This window comes from Adiantum capillus-veneris, chromosome 3 (genome assembly GCF_014529385.1).
Source record: "Adiantum capillus-veneris isolate H3 chromosome 3, ASM1452938v2, whole genome shotgun sequence".
Classification (NCBI taxonomy): domain Eukaryota; kingdom Viridiplantae; phylum Streptophyta; class Polypodiopsida; order Polypodiales; family Pteridaceae; genus Adiantum; species Adiantum capillus-veneris.
The window spans coordinates 25,234,375-25,247,099 of record NC_140933.1 but is presented as its reverse complement, the minus strand read 5'-3'; the positions used below and the strand labels follow the sequence as shown (position 1 = coordinate 25,247,099).

The window sequence follows — 12,725 nt, the reverse complement described above, 5'->3', positions numbered from 1 at the left end:
TACATTCTAACATCAATTCAAGGCAACACTTAATCATAATTGAGGGGAGTTGTCATTGATAAACCATTCGGTAAGTATGCGTCGTAGTGGAAGTGGCCCTTCACAACCACACCCTCGTGAATTTTACTGAAGGACTTCGACCATCAACATGTTACTCAAGAAACTCACTCTTAACAAGCACAATTTCTTTTGTTTGTGACATTCAAAAGTCAATATGTACAACTTGTGGGCAAGAAAGCTCACATTCTGATGTTCCAAAAGCAAACAATTGAGGGAAAGACTATGAAGCGCCTAAGCAACCAACAAAGCAAGAATAGATATATTCATAGGGTTGAAAGAAATAATAAAGCAAGGAACAATAGTGAAACAAGAGAGCAATGACTAATGGAATTTGCTCTGTATGTGTACTTGAATGACATGAGAATTTTAAAAAAGAGCACAAGGTAGTTACACCAAATCAGGTCTCGAAAGAAAATCAAAATTTTGGTTAGGTTAGTGACAAGCACACTCCTTATTGGCAAGGTCATTAGTGTATAAATTGTTCAGCTACCACCAAGTAGGTAAAACAGCATCGTTGATTCACAGCAAACTGTTTCCTTGCCAAGGAAATTGCACAAAACACTCCCTCCTCCTCACTAATTAGTCCAGTCATCTGTGCCTGAGCACTGCAAAATTGTACATATTAAACGATAAAGATGAACCTTGACATTAGAAAATTGTTTGTAGTAAAAGAGCCACCAGCAAATTGCAGTAGAGAGTTTAGTAAAATGTCACAAGAAGGTTGTGAAACACTACAATTTGTAAAGCAAACCAAACTGCAGGCTTGAGCTTATCGATACTGCACTTGAAAGTGGGCGGAAGAGTCGTTGCAACACAGGTTGTCAAAATAAATTGAGAATAAACCTGTGAGTAAAGCCTCTAAAAAAATGGGAGCTCAAGGAAATGTAACGAGGTTGTGGAATGGAATGTATGTACACATCCACAAATGTGAATTGTGGCAAGGACCCAATAAATGAGGTGACTTGTTGGAAGAACCTTCTCTAGAGGCAATTCTATTGTCAGGTACATTGGGCTTTTGAGATTTGAACAATATGGCTTTCATCAAGACAAATATATACAATTCATGAAAGTGACCACCCTCCATCAATGCTCTGGCAAGAGAATGCTAGGATTAAATATCAAGTGACTCCCAACTAACTGACACCAGTCTTTAGCTGTTGCTGGCCCCAAAACCTCTTCATATGTTACAGCCTTCATTTGAGACACACCTTAAATGCTTTCCATTGATATTGGAGTATCAGAAGCAGGCGGAGGTTTCTCCTTGATAGAAGAATCATCCTCACACGGCTGGGTAGTAGGTGATCTGTACTCTGTCTCTGGCCTCCGGCACACCTTACGCAAGGGTACAATGTCCTGCGCCACACAAACACAATGTAGCTGATTGTGAGATAAGGCGAAAAACCATTAATACCCAACTTCTCATACCGTTGAACCATCATGCTCATACTGGACCAAGAATCGGCATCTGCAACCTCTGATGTCATGTCGGCGCCTTTCAACCTCAATCACAATGGCATCATAATAGAGTGCCTGTTTGTTTCCTTCCTGAGAACACAAAATATGACCTATTGAAATATAGTACTGAAAAGCATTTAAGTTTGCACGAGTTCTGCTGATCACTGTCTACAAAATAGAAATCTAAACCTTCATTACGATTTTCTTCTATTACAGACAGACACAGCCAATGTTAATCCATGCTCGTAATGGTCGACAATGCAACAATGTAAAACATAACAAATAAACATCACCTATAAGCATCACAGACCAATACTTATACAGGCTTCTTCAATTCCTTGGTTACATCTTCTATGATGCTTATCACCAATATATTCACAATTTCAGAGGATGTGAGGAATGCTGGGAGTACTGATAATCTGTTTAGTCCAAGTTTGCAACTCAAAGAAACGTCCAACACAAGTGTAGAAACATCCAATATATTCACAATTTTAGAGGATGTGAGGAATGCTGGGGGTACTGACAATCTGTTTAGTCCAAGTATGCATCTCAAAGAAACTTCCTACACGAGTATAGAAACATCCATACGGGTTCTTAAAACCTCCTTTAGAACTTCCTCATCTTACTATACTGCGAGCACTCCCCTACGGAACATGTATAACTTTGTAGTCAAATTACACTGTGATCACCATTATTCATAACGAAAGGGGGGAAAAGAAGCCATATGTAGGCGTAATTTATAGCGCTACCTTGAAGCATAAAATCAGATCTCCAGGAAGGACAGAAACGCATTCTGATGCCTCGCATGGCAAGGATCGAAGACGGACACCATTTCTCACATTCACCCATTCATCGTCATCTGCACCAAATCCCACAAATCGTACTCTGACCTCCTGCAGTACCAGGGCACCACCTGTCATTACAGTCTGTTTTTTCGTCAAAAGTGCCCAATCTACTGTGCATTATATCACTGACACCAAATCAATTTAACTATACTATCAAGGAAACCTCTTTGTAAAAACGTGGAGGTTTCATATCAGGCAGCATTTTGGGCAGCACTTTTTGCCAAACATCCCTCTTTCTCTCTAGTGTTTTCTGCTGGGAAAAAAAGGAACCAGTTGGCATCACTTGTGTCCCTCATCCTGGCTTGCGTTTTTCAGCAGCCTTGGTAGACAACTATTGCCTCCCATGAGGCATCAAGCAAGTGCCTTTTGACAGCCTACATTCATAAGAAATTTGCAGCTGTGTATCCTTCATTCTTACGCTTTTGCAGATTGATTGTGGTGGCATATAGGTGACACTATACAGCCCCTAAAACCTAAGGTTTTCATACGTGATAGGGCAGCAGCCCAACGCAACCACCCTTGCTTTTCTGCAGTGTCCTGGTTTCTTTTTTTTCCTTTTTGGGGCCCGGGGGGGGGGGGGGGGGGGGGGGGGTTGTTCGGGGGTTCATCGCAGATAACTGTTTTAGGGTGAGATCTCACCGGGTCTCCAGAGTCGAGCATCCTGTGTGCAAGAAACAACTTTACGTCGTACCTGGTAACAGAACTCATGAAATGATTAATGGTTAAAATATAGAACCTTCACAACAAAGCAAAATAGTTAAAGATCATCCCTTACCAAGCACTATCCCTGGATGATTTTGCTTCAAACTCTAACTTATCATCTGACAAAGGTCAAATAAAAAACAGACATACAGAATCATTGCATAGCTCTACTTAAATATGTGTATACAAAAACATTGCCTAGCTCCATTGAAAACGCATATGGAAAACCTGACATAGCTGCTATTGTCAAGTCCTCCGTTCGCTTCAGATGAGAACCTTCAATGCTTGATTTCCAAGCTTGTTTCTTCAGCATACATCGTTTATTCCAAAACCAGTTTTGGACCTGAGAGCAAGGAGTTATAATGAGCAGTTTAGTTTGAAGCAACCATCCATAAGAGACAACTAGAAGCTTAAATTTTAAGACAGCTCTTCTTGGATGAATCCCATTTCATGTTGCTCTTCCTTGCACCCTCCTTTCACACCCTCATTGGCTGCGCTCGGCTGTCGCTGCCACCTTCCCGTACTAGTTCCCACACACCTCGTCTCTCTACCCGTGCAGATCCAGCCATGCACCCCCCAGCTGCCATGCTTGCATGAACCTCAGCACTCGAAAACACATGCACACTTTTTTTTTGTAAATCTTTTTAGATTAATTTGCTAGTGGGAAACCTCAAAGTGAGAAAAACCCATCAGAAAGATCAAATACAAAGGGAAGAACAGAGAAGTGTTCCGTAATGTGAAGCTCTAAAAGCAAACATAGGAGAGCTGTAGGATATCCAGGATATATCCCCAACATCAAGCGCAAAATGTAAGGATTTCCTAAGTGAAATCTTGAGCGAAGGAAAGAGATCCGCATCATGCTCATGAAACATGCGAAAATTGCGTTGGCGCCACAAAGACCATAGAGATCAGAATCTGACCCATGTGAAGAAGACCGCAAATCATTGCAGGCAAGTTGGAAGAATGCCAAAAGCCCAAGACCGTTTGTGGAAAACTGCAGAGGGAATGCGGAGGCGCATACAGGCTGATATGCGGTCAAGAAACAAGAAAGGCCCTCGTGAAGCGACAATCCCAAAGCACGTGTCTGACAGTCTCATCACAAGCTGAACATCTGACACAACGAGAAGAATTGATGTGATGCGCACTAAGGAGAGTTCCAACAGGGAGAACTCCCAACAAGCAACACCATAGAAACGGATGTTCCTTCAAAGGCAGATGGCACTTCCAAATTTTATAAGAGCCTTTCTCCACCATTAATCAGATTTATGCAAAGACCATAGCGCATTACAATGGTCAGCCAGCCAAGACTCATGTAGGAGAGAAGCATAAATGTTGCTGGCAGAAATAGCAGCAGGAGTATCCCATAAAGTCCAATCCGACGTACAACATCCATTGGCCAGTGGCAGAATGAGCAGGAAAACAGCCAGCATGTGCTCAAGCGTCCTCCAAATCTCACGATAATGCACAACCAAAGCGTGCAGCTGCCTAAGAAAAACAAAGCATATTCCCAGACGTGTCAACCACATCATCCACCGTGCATATGCCTTGACAAGAAAGGAAGTATGCCGGGCGTGGCGGCCAGTCAACAAGAGTAAGAGAGAATGCCCTACTCCAATGAATGGTTTCCAAGCGTAGCGAATTCCCATTTGGTTGCTGTCTACCATGCCATGAAAGATGAGCCATAACGGCTTTCCAAGCAAGGAGTAAACTAGAGGTAACCAAGCAACCAGGAATATGCTCCTAGAGGGAGGTTTACCAGTGACCAAAGGCGGAAGATTAGATGATAACATTGCCTTCCTCACAAGAGCGTGGCAGCGAAAGTGTCACGTGACACATCCAACCCTACGTGTCCGTGGACAAGCTATAGCATGACCAAGGTTCAATTCAATCAAGTCATTCTAGAATAGGAAGTGATCTGGCACTTTTATGAGTATGTTCGCAGACCGTGCATGTCCAGACACTTAGATTAGATGCATATCCTCTGGTTGCACACAACATGACCATCAGATTCCAGTCAGATCCCATCAGTAGCATTTTTACAGTGCATAGGCCTATTTTCCCTATTTTTGACATTTTTCACTTATTATTTTTAAGTGACTTTTATTGGAAAGTAGGTAGGGCAATTTTGCTAAGTTTGTATAAATAAAAACCTAGCGCTAGCACTTTCTGGCAGAAGAGGCAACAGGAACTCAGTTCAACAGGCACCTTCTCAGCAGGACCCCCAGCAAGCTAGAGTTTTCAGCATCAGCAGGAGACCCTAGAGTTTTTTGTTCTAGATCAGCCTTGGCGTTTTTGCATTGCAGAGCAGCCTCAGCGACCCCAAGACAGCAGATCCCCTAGCATTAGCAGTTGCACTAGCATACCATAGCAGATTTCACAAGACAGCAGAATTCAGCCCTAGCGTTTTTGGTTTGCAGATCAGCCCTGACGTTTTGCAGATTCACCGCGACGGAACACCAAGAAGCCTCAGCATTTTCATATTTCAGCAGTCAGACATCGCAGTAGAAGCCCCGAACCTCACAGATCTCACCTTCCCGCAGTAGATCCTCGTCGCACGGTCAGATTCCGCAAGGTTTACAGATTCAGCCTGGAAAACGCAGATTTCAGCATCTGCGTTTTCAGTGCGTCGTCGCCACATCGTCGCCATCGACATCGTCATCGACATAGAGTCAGAATTCAGCAGATAAAGATTTGCAGATTTCAGCCCTTAGCATTTTCACATTTCAGCCCGTCTCGTCCTCATCGTCATCGTCATCGACATCGTCGGCAAGTCCAAGCATTGTAAAGATTTGTGCAATCATAAGTAGACCGCTCTCACCATAGAGAGTGGGGCCTTCGGAGGAGGGTTTTACAACGTCTCTAGTGTCGTATTCTCTTCTCTCTATCTATCAGTCTCATACACTTTCACGCACAGTGTCCATTCACTTTGTTTGTGTCCCTTGCACTCTCTCATTAAGAACGGAAGGCTCTCCCTTCCATAAGAACAAAAGGGACCTTGAGCACAGTTCGGAGCACTCATCTTGAGCAAAGTTCAAACATTCATTCCGTTGCACCTTACATTGGTATCAGAGCTTTGGCATTGTTCTGTGTCACTCAAGGAAAGAACCACAAGAATCACAGAAATTTTATTTGCTTGTTGAGGTCGCACGAACCTAAGTTCGCTTGGGCGTGTCGATTCCTACTCGTGTTTTTGAAAAGTGACAGGAATCCCAGGAAAGAATGGCTTGTCTAGCCTCCCCTTGTGCCTCTTTTCACTCATTGAGAGCGGACCATGCAATTAGCGGCCGGCCAATCGACGTGAGGTAACCTGGAGTGAGCGCAAGGCCGCCAAGGGGTGCGCCCGCGGAAAAGAGCAGAACTCGGGTGAAGAGAAGATCCTTCTCTAACACAGATTGCAAGCAAAAGAAGAACCTCAAGACCCTCAAGAACTCAAGACCCTCAAGAACCCAAGACCCACAAGAACCCAAGTTCCTCATGAACTTAAGAACCCACAACTTCAGTGCATGGTCATCACCAAAAGCGGAATGGATACCGGGCATGAGAGTGACGGGCAAGAAAGTAGTGAAGAAGAATTTAGCAACAGGGAGGTTTTCTTGATCCTCCCCCTTTGCCATCTACGCCAAGAATTGCACCAAACCCCATGGAAGCTTTGGTTAAGTCGATGATGGACATGATGGCAAAGCAAGAGGCGACTCGCATTGCCGCGGAGCGTGACCGCCAAGACAAACAAGATCGCGATCGCTTGGCGGCCGAGGAACGGAAAGCAAAAAAAGCGGCAAGAAAAGCCGACTTGGAGCACGCTCGCTTGGCGGCCGAAGAAAGAAAGGCTACTATTGAGCGTGAGCTTGTGCAAGCGCGCTTGGCGGCCGACGCAAGAAGGGAAGCGGCCGAAGAAAGAAAGGCTACTTTGGAGTTAGAGCGTGAGGCCCAGAGAGAACAACCCATGAACGACTTGATACTACATGTCCTCACCTCGAACCCGAACCGGCCGAAGAAGTTGGTGGTTCATCAAGTGGCGCAAGCCGAGATTCGGACTCCAATAACCCTGTCACCGAGAAGTTGACGTTCAATAAGTATGATGGTAAGATGGACGCTAGTGTTATTCATTCTTCGTTGCATCAATTTAATGTCTATTTTGCGACAACTAAGAAGACGGGAAATAGCAAGGTTTTGACGACAGCTATGTACCTTGTCGGTGATGCCATCAATTGGTACCACGCATGGCAAGAGGCACAACTAGCCGCGCACCTAGGGAAAGCTGACGGAGACGCGCCCCTTCAATTGGGCCGACTTCCAAGTCAAGCTCAAGACGCGGTTTATGCCTCCTCAATACCTAGCACGATTGAAAGAAGATTGGCGCAATCTCAAGCAACATGGTATGCCAATCATGTCTTTTTCTAACCGTGTTTTGCAGCTCGGCACTCAATTACGCAAATCGGATGATGAGCGCACAGAGGATTTCCTTTTTGGGTTAGACGAATATATCAAGTTTGATGTAGAAGTCTTCGATCCAATCGATCTCAACAAGGCGGTAGCGATTGATCTCGCACAGGAGATGAAGCACAACAAGGGAAAGCCTAAGGAGAACAAGACTTCCACAAGGACTTCTCAGAACCCTCAGAACAGTAAAAACGGTAAGAATGGTAAGAACCGTAACTCTTCTAACCAATCTTCCAATAGTCTCTCAGAAAAGAACTCTCAAAATGAACCTAAGGGTAAGGCTAACACAATTGCTAAACCTAAGCTTACTCCATATGAAAAGGTAGCATAAGGAATTTTAGGAGGATACATCACGTCGAAAGAGCAAAGTACTTATTCTAAGGAAGGTCGTTGTTTTCATTGTCACATTAAGGGTCACATAAAAAGAACATGTCCTAAGCTTGACTCTAATGAATCTAAGAATCCGCAAAACCCACTTCCTCTGTCAATGCAATCAATGACAACACGAGTGTGTCCCAAGTTTCTCCTGACCCTCTCATTGATGAGTCTCTCATTAAATGTTATGGTCATATGGCGGGGCAGCGTTTTATCATATTGTTTGACCCAGGCAGTATGCATGATGTGATCAGTCCCTCTATTGTTGAGAGAGCCCGCCTGTCACGTGACAGGCGGGCCTGTCTAGATTAGAAGTGATATGGCACTCTTGTGAGTCTATTTGTAGACCGTGCATGCCCAATCACTTAGTGTAGATGCATATCCTCTGGTTGCACACAACATGTTCATAAGCATTCCCATCAGAATCCATCAGAATCAGTTAGGGGAATTTTCCAGTGACTTTAGCCTATTTTTCCTATTTTTGACATTTTTCACTTATTTATTAAGTGACTTTTGTTGGAAACTGAGTAGGGCAAATTGGGTAAGTTAATATATAAGCAAACCCAAATTAGCACTAAATGGCAGAAGAGGCAACAGGAGCCAAGCTCAACAGGCAACTTCTCAGCAAGACCAAGCCTTGGTGGTTTCCCTCCAAGCAAAGATCCCCATCACTGGCGTTTTCCTTCCACAAGCCAAGCCTAGCGTTTGAAGGAGCATCATCGCTATACCTCTCAGCCTTGCGTTTTTGCATCAACACACCATCGCCAGCAAGTCCCAAGCATAGCGTTTTTGCATCAACATCCTCGCCACCAGAACACAGCACATAGCGTTTTTTAAGACCATACCGTTTTTGCAAAGACATATCAGCCTAGCGTTTTTGAAGATTTCAGCCACAGCATGCAGCGATTTCAGTAGGAGGAAAACCATCAAGATCAGCCCCTAAAGAAGTAGCAGATTCGGCCCAGAAAGACCATCAGTTTTCAGCCTTAAAGAACCTCAGTTTGCAGCCCTAAACCTGCAGATTTTGAACGATAAAGACCCACATAAAGAGCCCCCAAAATCAGAGTTTTTGGACTAGCCGCAGATTTCAGCTCATAGCGTTTTTGGACAGCAGTAGAAAGATTGCAGATTTCAGCCCTAGTGTCGCCGTCGTTGTCCCCGTCGTCATCGCCGACATAGCCTAGACTTGCATCAGTCACATGCATCATCATTGTACCAGTTGTGCAATCATAAGTGGGGCCTTCGGAGGAGGGTTTTACAACGTCTCTGGTGTCGTATCTCTCTTCTCTCTATATCTCTCAGTCTAATACACTTACACGCACAGTGTCCATTCACTTTGTTGTGATCATAGCATTCTCTCATTAAGAACGGAAGGCTCTACCTTCCATAAGAACAAAAGGAACCTTGAGAACATTATGGAGCACTCATCTTGAGCAAAGCGCAAACATTCATTCCGCTACACCTAACCTTGGTATCAGAGCTTTGGCAGTGTTCTGTATCACTCAAGGAAAGAACCACAAGAATCACAAGATTTTTTTTTTTGCTTGTTGCAGTCGCACGAACCCAAGTTCGCTTGGGCATGTCAATTCCTAATCGTGTTTTTGAAGAGTGACAGGAAACCCAGGAAAGAAGGGCTTGTCCAACCTCCCCCTGTGTCTCTTTTCACTCATTGAGAGCGGATCGTGCACTTAGCGGCCGGCCAATCGACGTGAGGTGGGAAAAAGCAACCTTGGTGTGAGCGCAAGGCCGCCAAGGGGTGCGCCCGCAGGAAAGAGTAGAACTCGGGTGAAGAGAAGATCCTTCTCAAACACGGTTTGCAAGCGAAAGAAATCCTCAAGAACCTCAAGAAACCAAGAACCCAAGACCCTCAAGAACCCGACTTAAGAATCAAAGATCATAGTGCATGGTCGTCACCCAAAGCGGAATGGGATACTTCGCATACAGGTGATGAGCATGAGAGAGGCGACGAAGAATTTTCCCCACCAAGAGATTTTTCCGACCCTCCCCCTTCGCCATCTATGCCACAAACTGTACCAAACCCTATGGAGGCAATGGTAAGCAGATGATGGACATGATGCCACACAAGAAGAGACTCACATAAACATGATGGCCCAACAACAAGAAGCGAATCGAATTGCCTTGGCACAACAAGAAGCAAATCGCATTGCTTTAGAACGTGAGCGCGATGAACAAAACGAAAGAAAAGCAAAAAGAAAGGCCGAGCGTGAAGCTCAAAGAGCGGCCTTGGAGGCCGAGCAGGAGGCTCAAAGAGAACTACGCACTTAAGAATTGATTCGACAAGTACTAGCCTCTAAGTCCGAATCAACCAAAGATCGTGGGAGTTCCTCAAGTGGCGCAAGCCACGATGCGGATTCCAACAACCCAGTCACAGAGAAAATCCAGTTCAGTAAGTATGATGGTAAGATGGATGCTACAGTTATTCATTCTTGGTTGCATCAATTTAATGCTTATTTTGCGACAACTAAGAAGACAGGAAATAGTAAAGTTTTGACAGCAGCCATGTACCTTGCCGGTGATGCCATCAATTGGTACCACGCATAGCAAGAGGCACAGTTAGCCGTGCGCCTAGAGGAAGCCGACGAATTCACACCCCTTTCCTTCAATTGGGCTGATTTTCAAGACAAGCTCAAGACGCGGTTTATGCCACCTCAGTACCTAGCACGATTGAAGGACGATTGGCGCGCTCTCAAGCAAAACGGTATGCCGGTCATGTCTTTCTCTAATCGTGTTTTGCAGCTAGGTACCCAATTATGCAAGTCGGATGATAAGCGCAAAGAGGCATTCCTTTTTGGATTGGACGAGTATATCAAGTACGATGTCGAGGTGCTCGATCCAATCGATCTCAACAAGGCGGTAGCGATTGCTCTCGCACAGGAGATGAAGCACAACAAGGGAAAGCCTAAGGAGAACAAGACTTCCACAAGTACCTCGCAGACTTCTCAGAACGGTAAGAACGGTATAAAAGGTAAGAATGGTAACTCTTCTAACCAATCTTCCAACAGTCTCTCAGACAAGAATTCTTCCAATGAACCTAAGGGTAAGGCTAACACAATTGCTAAACCTAAGCTCACTCCATATGAAAAGGTAGCACAAGGAATTTTAGGAGGATATATCACGTCGGAAGAGCAAAGCACTTATTCTAAGGAAGGTCGTTGTTTTCATTGTTACATTAAGGGTCACATAAAAAGAACATGTCATAAGCTTGAATCGAATGAATCCACAGAACCCACTTCCTCTGTCAATACAATTAATGATAACATGAGTGTGTCCCAAGTTTCTCTTGACCCTCCCATTGATTATTCTCTCATTAAATGTTATGGTCAGGTATCGGGGCAGCGTTTTGTCATATTGTTTGACCCAGGTAGTATGCATGATGTGATCAGTCCCTCTCTTGTTGAGAGAGCCCGCCTAGAAGTTAGTAAGAAATGTCCTCTCGAGGTCTCTGGCTTTGTTCCCGGTATGGACTCTCTCATAACGCAGGAGTGTCTTGGTGTGTTGTTTACAATTTAACAACAAGCTGGCTTCACTAGAAGATTTTTTTGTCTCTCCTCTCTCAGGATGTGATATGATTTTGTGTATTCGATGGTTTCGTCATCTTAACCCTCTCATTGATTGGGAAGCTAACACTTTCACTCTCTATGCCAAAAGTGATACTCCCACGGTCATTCGTGGAGAGGACATTGTTCATTCTCCCTCCCTCATAGCTAATATACAGGACAAGATTGGAAGGATTCAGGAGAAGAAGACTCTCTCAGTCTCTTCTTCTCCAAAGCATGACACACATGATTTGCATGATGATGATTTGAATGACAATGATAAGCACGATGATTTGAATGCCAATGATTTGCATGAGGATTTGGATGACCATGACAAGCACGATGATCAAGATGTGTTTTCTCACAAATATGCTGATTTGCATGAAGATGATGTGGTTGTTCACAAGGATGATGTGTTAGTTGATGCTTTTACTAGCGACACTAACCTTGTTACAGATTCGATCAATCACGAAGAATCGATCTTGGCTCTCGAGCCGAGGTCCAAAGAACGCATTCAGGAAGAACCGATCTTGGCTCTCAAGCCTCGGTCTCAAGAACACTTACAGGAAGTATTATGTGATCGCATGATTAGTTCGCAAGCCGTAATCGAGTGTTTCATTCGTGATCGTTTCTTGTATTTTAGTCAGCGTCTTTATGTGATCCCTTTTCCTAGGCATGACATATTGTACGTTGAGCACGTTTCCATCATAAATGAGCACGAATGTATGTGGATTTTTCATGAAAAGCTGAAAAGTATCCATTCAAGGAAGGCACATTCCATGTCTCTTCCTTGGCACGACACAGTTGCAGAAAGAGCACATGAAAGTATGAGCACCAAGCATGGGCATTTCCATTGTGAATTGCCACATTTGATTGATTTAGATCAGAAAAGAAAGATTCGCTCTCATTGTTTGTGTGTATGTGATGAACGGTTTAGCACTCCGTCTATTTGTTCATCTACATTGCATGCACAGTCTTTAAGGAAGACAAGATTTTTTTCCAGTCACTTTACATGGAATAGGTATGTTCATGTTTTTGTGTTGGAAGTGGTTTCAAGAATTTTCAGCCATGGAGATTCTGGAAGACGAAAGAAGCAGGACTCTAGACGAAGTTGAAGCAAAGAAGGAGCCACAACAGACTTTGTATCGCTTTCGGCACGGCTCAAAGACGAAGCCATTGTAGACCTTTATGAAGTTCAAGTACCGTACGACCCACACATCAGAGTGGGCCGGCGAAGAGTCCCTTCCAGGATTCCGGATGCTATTGGCGATCTCCCTCGACGCCATTTGGT

General features: G+C 44.3%; 1 protein-coding gene across 4 annotated transcripts in view; it reads right to left on the bottom strand.

Moving 5' to 3' along the window:
- Positions 1-682: 682 nt before the first annotated feature.
- The window catches only part of LOC147460630 (protein SAWADEE HOMEODOMAIN HOMOLOG 2-like), a 61,264-nt gene continuing 49,221 nt past the window's right edge, over positions 683-12,725 (bottom strand). For 2 of the 4 annotated variants that reach the window (XM_086508253.1, XM_086508263.1), the window contains 6 exons: positions 3,291-3,405; positions 3,136-3,181; positions 3,000-3,051; positions 2,265-2,441; positions 1,486-1,605; positions 683-1,413 (listed from right to left, as the gene is read on the bottom strand). In XM_086508253.1, the coding sequence (XP_086364379.1) occupies positions 1,270-1,413; positions 1,486-1,605; positions 2,265-2,441; positions 3,000-3,051; positions 3,136-3,181; positions 3,291-3,405 (654 nt within the window). In that variant the 3' untranslated portion in view covers positions 683-1,269. The remainder of the gene's footprint in view (positions 1,414-1,485; positions 1,606-2,264; positions 2,442-2,999; positions 3,052-3,135; positions 3,182-3,290; positions 3,406-12,725) is intronic. The other 2 variants (XM_086508256.1, XM_086508270.1) reach the window with 1 other exon arrangement.